General features: G+C 37.7%; 2 protein-coding genes across 2 annotated transcripts in view; one reads left to right on the plus strand and one right to left on the minus strand.

Moving 5' to 3' along the window:
* The window catches only part of LOC142353214 (uncharacterized), a 712,302-nt gene that overhangs the window by 675,572 nt on the left and 23,039 nt on the right, over positions 1–13,691 (minus strand). The window lies entirely within an intron of this gene.
* Positions 1,036–13,691, plus strand: part of LOC142353213 (V-type proton ATPase catalytic subunit A-like) — a 42,796-nt gene continuing 30,140 nt past the window's right edge. The window contains exons 1-4 of the mRNA XM_075405442.1: positions 1,036–1,552; positions 1,959–2,411; positions 8,604–8,803; positions 9,306–9,455. Of these exons, the coding sequence (XP_075261557.1) occupies positions 1,145–1,552; positions 1,959–2,411; positions 8,604–8,803; positions 9,306–9,455 (1,211 nt within the window). The 5' untranslated portion in view covers positions 1,036–1,144. The remainder of the gene's footprint in view (positions 1,553–1,958; positions 2,412–8,603; positions 8,804–9,305; positions 9,456–13,691) is intronic.

Raw genomic sequence — 13,691 nt, forward strand, 5'->3', positions numbered from 1 at the left:
TTAAAAATTACGTGTAGTTACATAGCACGTTAGTGTGTAAAAAAATCCGCAAAATTTTTGCTCGATTATTTTGATAATTTGTTCTAGAATGTAGTAGCGCTCGCTTGCTTGATTTGATTTTTCCCGGAGAAGGAGACAAACCGAGGGCCTTATTTTTTTGTGCAGATCTCTTTAAGCTTTTGTAGGCTCTGAGTGAAGGGATTATCTAGGCTGCTTCTGACAGAGATGTACCAAAACTATTTCCACAGAAGCTACAACGAACTCGACAGCTGCACTTGGAGACTTCTATGCAACTGTGGAATCTACAATCCAATGAAAAAACTCGTGCCAAACGAAAACTGAAGGGTTCCACACCCGAGGGCTCCGACCCTAAAGACTCTCCTACTACTACTACTACTACTACTAAAGCAGAGCTTCAGAATTTAAAGGTCACTTAAGTATGGTTTACATAACTAATAAGTGTGTTGGGGAAATTTATCGATCTATCAACCTCACTGAAACCTCGTTCAGCATTGGTATGTCAGTGGAAATGTGTAAATATTACTTTTCAGCTAATTGATTTGTGATGAATTCAATTAATGATATCACTCAGGATCTTTAAGTTTAGATTCTAACTCTACTTCGCGAATTAAAAAAATAGATCTAAGAGGATTTGAAGACAAGTAAAATGCATTGTACATATCATTTACACTTATATAATCGTTTATATATTTTTAATAAATAAAAAACAGCTTTCAATTCTTAAAGTCTAGTGATACACTCATGCAAAGATAGCGGCAAAACAGTTGTTGAAATATTGATTATCATTTAATCCCGCACTTCTTAATTGCTTGGAATTAATGTTAGAATTAGCCCTAATGTATTTGAGTTGATGCGTTTTAATCTCAAACATTTGGATCGTTATAAGCAAATGAAACTTTAGGGCATCACTGATCCAAATTTCTCTTCTGGTTGAGAGATTATGACAAATTGTAGTTTAAGTGATGAAACTTAATTGCTCAAGTAATCATTACAAATATTGTGTGTTTAAACAGTGTGTTCTCATGGTCCTGATTGTATTTAAACCACGACCACGCGTTTTGTGATAACTTGAGTGGTATATTCCAAACCTCTCAACTATTTCAGAAATTATAATTTGTCCAAAATGGTTCAGCAAGACGGTTGGATGGCGGAAAGCCAGTATGGCTCAATTTTTTCAATCTCAGGACCGGTAGTCATAGCCCAGGAAATGAGCGGGGCTGCTATGTACGAGCTGGTGCGGGTAGGTCACATGAAACTGGTCGGTGAGATTATCAGATTGGAAGCTGACACTGCAACCATCCAAGTTTATGAGGAGACATCGGGATTGACAGTGGGAGATCCGGTACAGAGGACAGGAAAACCACTGTCTGTCGAATTGGGTCCTGGTATTCTGGGCTCAATTTTCGATGGAATCCAACGACCCCTGGAAGTCATTGCCAAAATGACAAACGATATTTACATTCCAAGAGGAATAAATATCCCGTCCTTGGACCGAAAAGCATTATGGGAATTTACACCAAGCAATTTTTCAGTGAGTAGTTGTTGACTATTGAATAATGATCCGTATTGCAACACTGTATTCTTAACTGTATTCTATATCAAAATGTATTCATAGCTGATTAAAATGGGAAGAACATTAGCTGTTATTTCGATTATCAATAAGAAGTGCTATAAATTTTTGTCATTCGTAACTAAGTTTGTTAATTTTAAGAAGATTATAAGATTAAGGGTTGTTGCGATATAGTTAACTATTAAAATAGCTAATCAAATGTTAGATAATACAGCGTTCGTTATATTTATGAGTATGTTTTGGCTCTTCAATGTCATCTATCACAAGTCAGCATGTCTTCGTCTAGAGTTGAAGAATGCGGGTCTGAAGAAGGTTTTAGGATTGCACTGTGATTGATTTGATTGGATATCAATTGGTTTGTTTCTAGGTAGGAAGCCACATCAGCGGCGGCGACGTCTTTGGAACAGTTCCTGAGAGCTCTTTAGTTCAAAGCAAAATCATGCTACCTCCCAACGCCAGAGGCACAGTTACATATATTGCACCTCCTGGTCAGTACTCACTCGAAGACAAAGTTCTCGAGGTTGAGTTTTGTGGCGAGAAATCGTCGTACAACATGTATCAGATCTGGCCAGTGCGACAGATTCGACCGTGTGTCGAGAAGCTATCAGCTGACCATCCGTTGTTGACCGGTCAAAGGGTGCTGGATGCATTGTTTCCCTGTGTGCAAGGCGGAACAACCGCCATCCCCGGGGCATTCGGTTGTGGAAAGACTGTCATTTCACAAGCGTTGTCAAAATACTCCAACAGTCAAGTGATTGTGTACGTGGGCTGCGGCGAAAGAGGAAACGAGATGGCGGAAGTATTGAAAGATTTCCCAACGGTAAGATAATGAAAGGAAGTATACATTGAAAGGGTACAGGAGTATCTGTTTTGAGACTTTTGTTTGCGACACTCTTAGCAGCATGGCGATACCTGAGATTTTGGTCTTTTTACGAAGCGGGTCTTGATTCTGGTCGATTAAGTTTGAAAAATAAGATCAGAAATCATAACCGACCGGCAAACTGAGCGGAATGGTTTTTTGCTTTTGTGATTGATCCAATTTGTAGAGGATAACAAAAATCGTGGTTTATGTTTTTGGAGCGGTTGAACGGTTTTAAAATGAAAATGACATAGAGATGTTAGTGATATTTGGTACGAAACGAAAATTTGTTAATTTCTCTCAATAAGTTTTTTCAGCTATTATTGTGCTATTTTTCGTGCTACCAACTTTTCGTCTGACCATTGGAATTTTTGTCCTCGAAAGCGTGATAAACAGGTGAAGAACAGAGTGTATTATGCAGCTGTGCAGTTTTGCTAGAGCTTTATAATTTCTATGTGTGCGAGGAGCTGAGATGACATAAAATCATTTGCGAGGAGCAGTTTTTTGCAGCTCAGACCTACATCCCCCAGTCTCAATCACCCTACCCTCAAATCATTCCGCGCCTAGCCTGGCAAGCTCGAACCCCTAATAAAACCTAAGTCTCCAGTGAAATACATTTTAATTGCTCCCAAACAAAGTTTGTAGTAATTATATTAGTCCTGTTGGTCTTTTAGTTCACGCGGCATTTTGACCTAAAATCGAAAGTGAGAAAAGCTGTCACGGTGAACAGTTTTGCTGAGCGAGAGTTTTTTACTTGTTGAGAGAACGGCGCATATAGATAACCGTTTTAAAGCCATCTTTCGTCCATTTGGCTTAATGTTTTACTTGTAATTTGGTTTCTTGTAGAAATTGTTTTTGATTGATGCTGCATTTATGTATATTTTTATAAAACTGATACCACAAAGTTTTGCAGAGCCTAATAAGTTTTTCAAGTGTAAAATGGGCTCATATTTCTCAATTTAAAAGTTAATATTTGGATTGTTTTATTTTTCTTCCTGTTTGCCAGTTCGTGCATTGAACTACTCTTTAGAACATGATTTCTTTTTTGTTGTAAATTGTAATTTTTTGTAATTTCCTGTTATTAATTTAATTTTTCTAATAAGGTCATAAATTTGTTTTTGACGTTTAGCTTTGAAATTCGATGGAATTTTGTTGATTAAAGTTTTGATATATTTTTATATATAATTTTAATCTTTTGACTTATAAGTATTTTAAATTATCAAATTTTTGTAACCTTTTCTCAGTTTTTTATTTGCAACAGAAGCATAATTTTTTGAATTTAAAACAGAATGTAAAAGTCAATGCCGCATCTGAAATATGTGTTTAGGTCAAACGGTTGAACTGATGAAAAACCAGAGAAGAGAGAGTGATTTTCCGATAGTATCGTTAAAACCATTGTATATATTAAAATGGTGAGAAAATTAGTTGTGAAAAATTTGCTAAGAGAACGAAATTTTTTGATCACGTGCGGATTTTTCAAAACAGTTTTTTAGTTTTTGTTCCAACTTTTCAATCAAAGGTTTTTCTCGCAATCATCGAATCTAGCGGTAGCGTATTTGGAAGCACGTTTGACGATCTGAAGCAAATATACATTTCGATTTAATCTTTGAGGAGTTTTGTACCTTTGATTTTTTAAACCTTTGAGGAGTTGTGTTGTTGACACTAGTTGTTGTACCAGCTTTGGTGGTCGTTCGTAATGATTGATGGGTTTTTAAATTTTGCGGAAAATTAGTTAAATTTGTGCAAATTTTTACCATTCATGGTTTTTGAATTTCTTACCTTTTGCTTCTTGCTCTAATTTTTCGCAGTCAGTTCTAAGTTGAGAGTTTCTTTTTAAGTGTTGCAACTATGACTGACACTTCAAATCTAGTCGTGGCAATTTTCTCTAAAACAGATTACTTTTTTTGTTTTGAGTGATTGATTGTAGGAGGGAATGTAATTCATATTTTCTCAAATGAGTGGTTCGGAAATTGCATACAGCGTTTGCAGAGTTTTTGGAGAGTTCTACTTTACGGTTTCTCCCTTCCTCTCCTGTCGCTTTCGAGTTTGTTTTTTTATGAAAGTGTTCATTTTTTCTTGCAAACTATCTGTGTAACAGGTTCCTTTACCAATAGTTTTTTGTGGATTTTCCACTAATGCAAATTTTATCAGGTTTTGTTTCAGTTTTGTCAGATACTTTTCATATATGTTTTGTGTTGTTTCAAGAAGTTGAGTATAATTATGTTGAATATTCATTAGGTCAGTGAGGATGGTAATTTTTCTACTTCGAGTTGTTTCCGGAATTCTTTTGGCTATGTTTTTTAATGCGATGTCTTGCAGGACCGATTTTACGTCTGACCCATTTGACTTTTCGTCCTTAAAAATTGAATAAACAGGTAGCGCCCAGTGGAAATTAAGTTCTCTTGGAGGCCCTTAGCCGCATTTAATACTCCATCAAGTGCTTTGTGTGGTGAAGCTACTGAGAAGGCCGTAATTTAAGGTTATATGATCATTTTCAGGAGTTTTTGAGCCCAAAATGTTGCAATTTTTTGTGTTTTTTGTCCTTTGAAATTTTTGTTGGACTAGTCTAAATTTGAGGCTGGTTAAATTTGATAAAGGCCTTTTTTCAGGGCATAAATACTTTCTACGACCATTATGAGCTATATATTTTGGCACTCCAAAGAAAAACACAAAAATTTTACTAGTTTTCACAATTTTTCTGAGTTTTTTGAAAATTTTTGCCCTTGAAAATAGGTTGTTTCTAGTGGTAATAGAATAGCTTTCAACGTTTTAGCATCATGAATTTCAGCATATTTTTGGACAAAACTTAAAAGTTTAAGAACTTTGATGAAATATTTGAGTGTTTTTGAAATTTCGAATTTTTTCCGCACCAGGGCCCAAGGAACCTCCTCCAAGATTTGGAAATAAGCTGCTGCATAGTTTTCAGTGTTAATGGATTAGTTATCAATATTTCAATGACTTGAGTTTTTTTTGCAATTTTTTGATAAAATTCAATTTTTTTGGAAAATTATGATTGTTCCAAGTTTATGGATCTTTATGAGCCAGTGAAACTATTTAAGGCTTAATATAGGGATATTGGGTATTCTCCTGAGACAATGAAATGGTTCTGAAGGTATTAATATTACAAATTTTAGCAAAGTTTTTGTCAAAATTTGCGATTGTGGAAATTGTCTTCGAGTGTTTGTCTTTTTCTGAGTTTAATGATCATTACGCGCCAATAAAACGTTTTGAGTCTCGCAGATGGGTTACAGGACGGAACTCCAGAGACAAAAATGGTTTTGAACTTTTTTCAACTGCGAAATTTGGAAGCTTTTCTTTAAACTTTCAGTTTCAGTTTTTTCTATGATTCAATTACTAACAAGGCTAGAAAACTAGAAGTTGGGAGTCGAATCTCATGGAAAATATATCTAGCTCTCTCTCTCTCTCTCGCTCTCTCTCTCTCTCTGTGTCGGTGGGGATATCTTTCGTTCTCTATTTTGATCACGTATCTTTATCTCTCTCTGAATTTCCTGAACTCTTTTGTTGATCCCACACTTCAGTTGCGGTTATGTGGCGCCATGCCATCATCTATTACCCGCAATAACGCTGAATTATAGTATTAATGGTTTATCATAAATAACTAATACTTTTTCGTTGTTTATTGCTACCAAACAAAGTTTTGAACAATTGTATTAATCCTGTTGTTCCTTTCTGTGCGATTTTTCGCTTGACCAATTTTTCGTCTGACCCATTCGACTTTTCGTTCTCAGAAATGAGATGAAGAGGTAGCGCCTAGTGGGCATTAAGTTCTCTTAGAGCTTTTGTTCTCACTGGTCTCCAAGTATGCGACTCACAGAAACTCTTTCGAAGACTTATACTTTTGTGAAGGGCGGTTCTTAGAAAGTGATCCCCCATCCTGCCCCATACATCAGCCACCCAATCACCACCCTTGCACATCGTTCAGGTTGTAAGGACCCCGTGCAGCCAAAGATCCCCTCCCGCCGTTGATCTGGGTGGATCCCCTCCCCGTGGATCCCCCCACTCCTTGCCCCCTCCCCCGCTGGGGTGCACATCCCCCCTCCCCCGCATCTAGCCTCACTAAGCCGTGGCTAACTACTGACAGAGCCAACCGCTCGCCGATCTTTTGAGAGCAATTCGCTCGACGTTAGTCGGTTATGTTTCTATTCTTTGTCCTCTTCTCTCAGTTAAACCAAAGCCAGCCTCCCTAAGCCCCTAGCTAGCTATTGACGAAGTAGACCGCTGACCAGTCGTTTGAGAGAAATTCGCCCAATATAAGTCTTATGTTTGTTTCATTCGGCAGTTTTCTGTTTTACTGTTCTATTTTGTTGTGCGAAGCGGCTATTAGACCTTTTCACCATTTGATTGCGCCAAGAAGTCTTGAAATGTGGCAGCAGTCGTCGTAACGTCATCGTTAAATCTGGTATGATAAATTGATCTTGAACGCAGTTCATAGCAATTATTGTAAACGTGTTTTTTTATGCAAATTTTTTGCTTGACATTTTTGCGCTTTTCTTCCAGAACATTCTTTGACTTCTCAAGTGACTTTTTCACGCTTTCGATCACCATTTTTGAGTGATCTCTAGTGCTCCGAAGTAAAGCTTGTTGCTAATATAAAATCGGTTGCAGCATAGGAAAATTAAGTGACTCGTAGCGAAGTGATTAGCGCGGGCGGCCATGGATCGGGAGGTCAGTGGTTCAAATCCCGTTGGGGTCGAGGTTTTTTGCACCCATAAAGAACAATTGATCTATACTAAAGGCCATGAATTAAATTGCCTCGCCTGTCGTTCAAGAGCAATTCTTCCGACATTTGTCGGTTTATGTTTTTTTAATGTCAATCGATTGGTGGGAAATGTACTCATCATACATAACGTATTCTCAATGACTTCTGAACTCTCAAAGATGACTTCTGAGCTCTTTGATTGTAAATTGAGAAAGTAAATCTCTATGAAAATTCAATAAAGGTATCACAAACTTGATTTTCGCTATTTCTATCGACCGACTTTAGCCTTTGATTTTTGATTTTGAAATAGGTCAGATACAGTAGTTCGATTTTTTATTGAATTCTTTAGGTTGTTTTTCAGGACTTGTCCTATGTTTTTGTTACTATTCAAAGAATTTGAATTATTTTGGGGAGCTTTCTTTTTTATTCTTTTTTGATCTGGTAACACATTTTCATGGTTTTTAAGTCACTTTGAAGTGATGATTTTGGTCACGCCGAGGCAGGAAATGGAGCGAAAAAGAGAGTGGATACTCGGCGTCAGCTTTTTCGCCCTAATTTTCAAGGATTGACAAAAAATTTGCTTTATTTTCTCTTCGCTTTTTTCGCTTCATGATCTCTTTATTTTCTATATTGTTTTCCTCAATCCATTCATATTCCATCCTGGGTCAAACTTTTTGTTTTTTCTATGAAATTTCATGGATTTTTGTCAGGACTTGTCCTGCAATTGTTTTGACTTCGTCGAACAAAAATTTGTGCTTTAAACAGCAGTTGCTCAGCAAAACAATTTAAATTGAACGGAGTCATAAAAAACTCATCAAAAAACGAACTTTGTTGGCCTATTTATCATCGCTAATGCGTTTGGTTTTTTATACTAGTCCTTGTGACCTCCCAACAAGATGCAAAAGTATGTTTAACAGCAAAATTAAATCGAAATAGTTCGCACTTTAAAAATGGCTTCTATTTTCCAGCAATCTGCCGGGTATGTTTATAGTGGCATATAATAACCTCTAATGACGTCATTTGAACCCCACCTCAGTGAATTCAGATACTCTCCCACCCGACTTAAGCAGGCTGCAATAGATTTAAGCTCCCACCAGTCGTTCCAGAATAATTCTACCAACGTTAGTCGGTTTTGTTTTGCCTATGGCCTAGCGGTGTTCTAACTAGGGGTTCCACAACAGTCTGTTTTGGGGCGGCTATCGAGCAATCTGACGGCTAGGATTTATTAGGATATAATCGATATACTATATTTGTTATTTTAATCGAGTTGGCGTTGCACAGCATAAATACCGTCACATATTCTAGCGTTCTATGAATTTGGTTGAAGATGTTTGTTTTTCGAAACCGAATTTTAAAAGTTTGCAAAACACCCTTTGAAAATTACAAAAAATATCAAACAACGGAGCTCTAATGAAAGAAGTGTTCGTTTGTAGCTGACAATGAAGACACCGCAAGGAATGATTGAGAGTATCATGAGACGTACAATTGTGGTGGCCAATACCTCCAACATGCCAGTGGCTGCTAGGGAGGCATCCATCTACGCCGGAATCACGATCGCAGAGTTCTTCCGAGACATGGGTCTAGATGTGGCTATGATGGCTGACTCTACCTCTCGATGGGCTGAGGCCCTCAGGTGAGTCTCTGCAATTTATAATAGACGTAATCAAACTCAAAACAACCTAATTCATGAAGATTAATCACCGCGCTGATTAATTGCTCTCGACACAAAGTTTGAAGCAATTATTGTCATGTGTGTCCTTTTTATGCAAACTTTCTCACTACCGTTTTGACATTTCGAGGGACTTTTTATCGCGCTTGACTTCTTGATTATTGCGTGATGTAATTTACGCCCATGTTCACGATTCTAAGCAGCTGAACTCGAGTGGCGGCAGTTTACTATTAAAAGTTTTAAGAAAAGCTCGCCGAAATTGTCCTTTTTGAAATTTAGATTTTACTATTTGACGATATAAGCACTAATGACATCATTTGAAGCGCCTTAGTAAACCTAATGCCTCGCTTCTGCCACAGGAAGCTGGCTGCAAAACGGAACGAGCACCCACCATTCCTGAGCGAATCGTCCGACATTAGTCGGCTATGATTGAATACGTATCTAATTTGCTGAGTTTTGTGTGTAGAGAAATCTCGGGTCGTCTGGCAGAGATGCCAGCGGACAGTGGCTACCCTGCCTACCTGGGTGCACGATTGGCCTCCTTTTACGAGAGAGCGGGCAAAGTCAGCTGCCTCGGATCACCCGCAAGAAATGGAACTGTCACTATTGTGGGAGCGTTAGTAACATAAAATTTCACCATTTTTGGTCTTTTTTGCCAAAGTCGTCATATGCTATTGCCAATACTTACCTTCTCAAATATATGAATTTATGTCATACTTGATAACGGTCATTAGCTGCTTGATATTTTTTTCTATCTTGAAATGCTCACGTTCTCTTTAATTTGACAAATTTTTGAAGCTGCGCTACAAAATGCTGTAACATATTTGCAATTTTTTCATGTTTTTGAATTTTTTCTTGTAACAGAGGCCCTGGGACCTCCTCCAAGGTTTGATAATGAGCTGCTTCATAGTTTCTAGAGTTAATGGCATTGTGATCAACATTTTATTAACTCCAGTTTTAGCAATATTTGGATAAAATTCAAACTTCAAATATTTATTCCAATCGTAGGGATCTTTGAGCCAGTGAAACTATTCAGGCTTGAAACAGGGATACTGTATAGTCTCTTGAGACAATGAAATGTTTCTTAAGATATTAATGTCTTTGAATTTTATCAAGATTTTTTAATAGCCGCACAGCGATAGCTGGGGCTATTATTGGCCTTCTCTTGGTTTTTTACAATTCAAAGAATTTGAATTGTATTGGGGCGCTGTCTTTTTTTTAAGATCTGTTCACACATTTTTATGATTTTTGAAGTCAAATTGGAGTAGTGATTTTGGTTACGCCGAAACAGGAAATGGAGCGAAAAAGCGAGTGGTTTTGCGGCGTGATTTTTTTTCGCTCTTATTTTAAAGTAGAGTGCGAAAATGGTGTTTGAACAAAAATTCGATTTCTCGGTAGTGGTTTTTTGTTCACATGCGGCAATTTCACTCTGATTTTTACTGTTTTTTCGATTTTTTGGATCGGATTTTTTTCTAAATGGTTTTCCCAATCCATTCACAGCTCATTCTAAGCCTAGTTTTTTTGTTTGAATTAAATTTTCATTTCTCGCTAGTGGTTTTTTTGTTCACATGCGGCATTTTGACAGTGATTTTTGGTTTTTTTTCTTATTTTTTGATCTGATTTTTTTAAAATGGTTTTCTCAACTCACTCATAGTCCATTCTTCGTCGCGATTTTTGTTACGACCATATGTCGTCGCGATTTTTGTTACGACCATATGACGTCACAATCACTTAAAATCTGCTTTTTGTTCATTCGTTCATGCAATTTCAACTGAATTGCATGCGTGACGTCATTTTTCGCTCTTAGTGGAGCGAGTTTTTTGTTCATTCGCGTGATCAAATTTTTGGTCACACTTGACTTACCTCACTCTCAAAAATGACTTCCTCACTTTGAAATTGACTTTAATTTACTTTAATTCAAAGAGATAAGGTCAAATGGGTGTGTGTCACTCTAAATGAAGGTTACTTGAGATCAGCCAATAGAGGCAGCAATAACTTATACAGATTTTTAAATCAAAATATAACAGATAAGCTTTCAATCAAAAGACAATTTTTTTAATCTGTCTTTACTGTTTTTTTAGACTGCCGATCTACGAATCTATTGCGGCTATTTTCTGGCAATCTGCCAGCTATGTTTTTAAAATTTGCAATTTTTTTTCAATTTTCAATGTTTTTGTCCTTTTCTGAGTTTAACGACCATTACTGACTAACGAAACTTTTCAAGTCTCGGAGATGGGTTACATGGCAGAACTTTCGGGACAAAAAAGGTTTTGGTTTATTTGCGAAGTTTAAAGCTTTTTTTTAATTTTGCCTTTTTTCAATTTTTTCATGGTTAGAAAACTAGGAGTTGCAGTGTCGAATCCAATCATGGAAGATATTTCTGTCTCCTTCTCCCTTTCGGTTAGCGTTCCTTTCCTTCTCTTTCTCGTTCACGTTTTATCTCTCTCTTTTTTGTTGATTCCGCACTTCAGCTGCTGTTATGTGGCGTAATGTCACCATCTCTGATCCTCATTATCAATGAGTTATAGTTGAAATGTTTTTATCATAGATGATCCAACAGCCACTTTTAGGAAACCATTGTTAATTGCTCTCAAAAGCAATTTGTAGCAAATATATTAATCCTGTTTGTCTTTTATGCAATTTTTCGCCTGGCCGATTTCTCGTCTGACTCATTTGACTTTCGTATTCAGAAACGGGATAAAGAGGTAGCGCCCTGAGGACACTAAACCGTGGCTAGCTGTTAACGAAGCCAACCGCTCGCCCGTCGTTTGAGAGCAATTGGCCCGACGTTAGTCGGTTATGTCTGTTAATTGCTGTCAAATGAAGTTTGTAGCAATTATATTAGTCCTGTTGGTCTTTTTTTATGCGATTTTTCGCTTGACCGATTTTTCGACTGAGGTTTTGACTTTTGGTCCTCAAAAACGGGATAAACAGGTAGCGCCCAGCAGGCATTGAGTGCTCTTAGAGCCTTTCAGCTCAAACTGTTTTGGAGACTTATACTTATGGTGTGAAGGGCGGCTCTTAGAGGTTTAGGACACCCCCACTGTTGACCCCCCTATTGTCCCCACCGCGTTGTTGCCCCCACCCACTGTTACCCCTCCCTCCCCATCAGACGCCCGGTGCAACCCCCCGGGATGTCAAGGAGCCTGCTGTAGGGTTTTATAATAAGTCACTGCATAGTTTCTAGTAGTAGTGGAATGATTTCAACATTTTAACATGACGAATTTTACCATTTTTTTGGGACAAAATGTGCAAATTTTGCTTTTTTGCCATTTGTTTTTAATAGCCGCAGAGCGATAGCTGGGGCTATTATTGGCCTTCTCGGTTTATTTTTTATTTCGTCGTCGCGATTTTTGTTACGACCATATGACGTCACAATCACTTAAAATCTGCTTTTTGTTCATTCGTTCATGCAATTTCAACTGAAGTCCGTGTGTGACGTCATTTTTCGCTCACAGTGGAGCGAGTTTTTGTTCTTTTGCGTGATTAATTTTTTGGTCACACTTGATTTACCTCACTCTCAAAAATGACTTACTTTGAAGTTGACTTTTATTTACTTTAATTCAAAGAGATAAGGTCAAATGGGTGTGTGTCACTCTAAATGAAGGTTATTTGAGATCAGCTAACAGAGGCAGCAATAACTTATACAGATTTTTTAATCAAAATATAACAGATAAGCTTTCAATCAAAAGACAATTTTTTTTAATCTGTCTTTACTGTTTTTTTTAGACTGCCGATCTACGAATCTATTGCGGCTATTTTCTGGCAATCTGCCAGCTATGTTTTTAAAATTTGCAATTTTTTTTCAATTTTCAATGTTTTTTTCCTTTTCTGAGTTTAACGACCATTACTGACTAACGAAACTTTTCAAGTCTCGGAGATGGGTTACATGGCAGAACTTTCGGGACAAAAAATGGTTTTGGTTTTTTTATTTGCGAAGTTTAAAGCTTTTTTAATTTTGCCTTTTTCAATTTTTTCATGGTTAGAAAACTAGGAGTTGCAGTGTCGAATCCAATCATGGAAGATATTTCTGTCTCCTTCTCCCTTTCGGTTAGCGTTCCTTTCCTTCTCTTTCTCGTTCACGTTTTATCTCTCTCTTTTTTGTTGATTCCGCACTTCAGCTGCTGTTATGTGGCGTAATGTCACCATCTCTGATCCTCATTATCAATGAGTTATAGTTGAAATGTTTTTATCATAGATGATCCAACAGCCACTTTTAGGAAACCATTGTTAATTGCTCTCAAAAGCAATTTGTAGCAAATATATTAATCCTGTTTGTCTTTTATGCAATTTTTCGCCTGGCCGATTTCTCGTCTGACTCATTTGACTTTCGTATTCAGAAACGGGATAAAGAGGTAGCGCCCTGAGGACACTAAACCGTGGCTAGCTGTTAACGAAGCCAACCGCTCGCCCGTCGTTTGAGAGCAATTGGCCCGACGTTAGTCGGTTATGTCTGTTAATTGCTGTCAAATGAAGTTTGTAGCAATTATATTAGTCCTGTTGGTCTTTTTTTATGCGATTTTTCGCTTGACTGATTTTTCTCCTGAGGCTTTTGACTTTTGGTCCTCAAAAACGGGATAAACAGGTAGCGCCCAGCAGGCATTGAGTGCTCTTAGAGCCTTTCAGCTCAAACTGTTTTGGAGACTTATACTTATGGTGTGAAGGGCGGCTCTTAGAGGTTTAGGACACCCCCACTGTTGACCCCCCTATTGTCCCCACCGCGTTGTTGCCCCCACCCACTGTTACCCCTCCCCCCCCCATCAGACGCCCGGTGCAACCCCCCGGGATGTCAAGGAGCCTGCTCTAGGGTTTTATAATAGGTCACTGCATAGTTTCTAGTAGTAGTGGAATG

The sequence above is a fragment of the Convolutriloba macropyga genome, chromosome 14, assembly GCF_964194025.1.
Source record: "Convolutriloba macropyga chromosome 14, txConMacr16.3, whole genome shotgun sequence".
Lineage (NCBI taxonomy): Eukaryota > Metazoa > Xenacoelomorpha > Acoela > Convolutidae > Convolutriloba > Convolutriloba macropyga.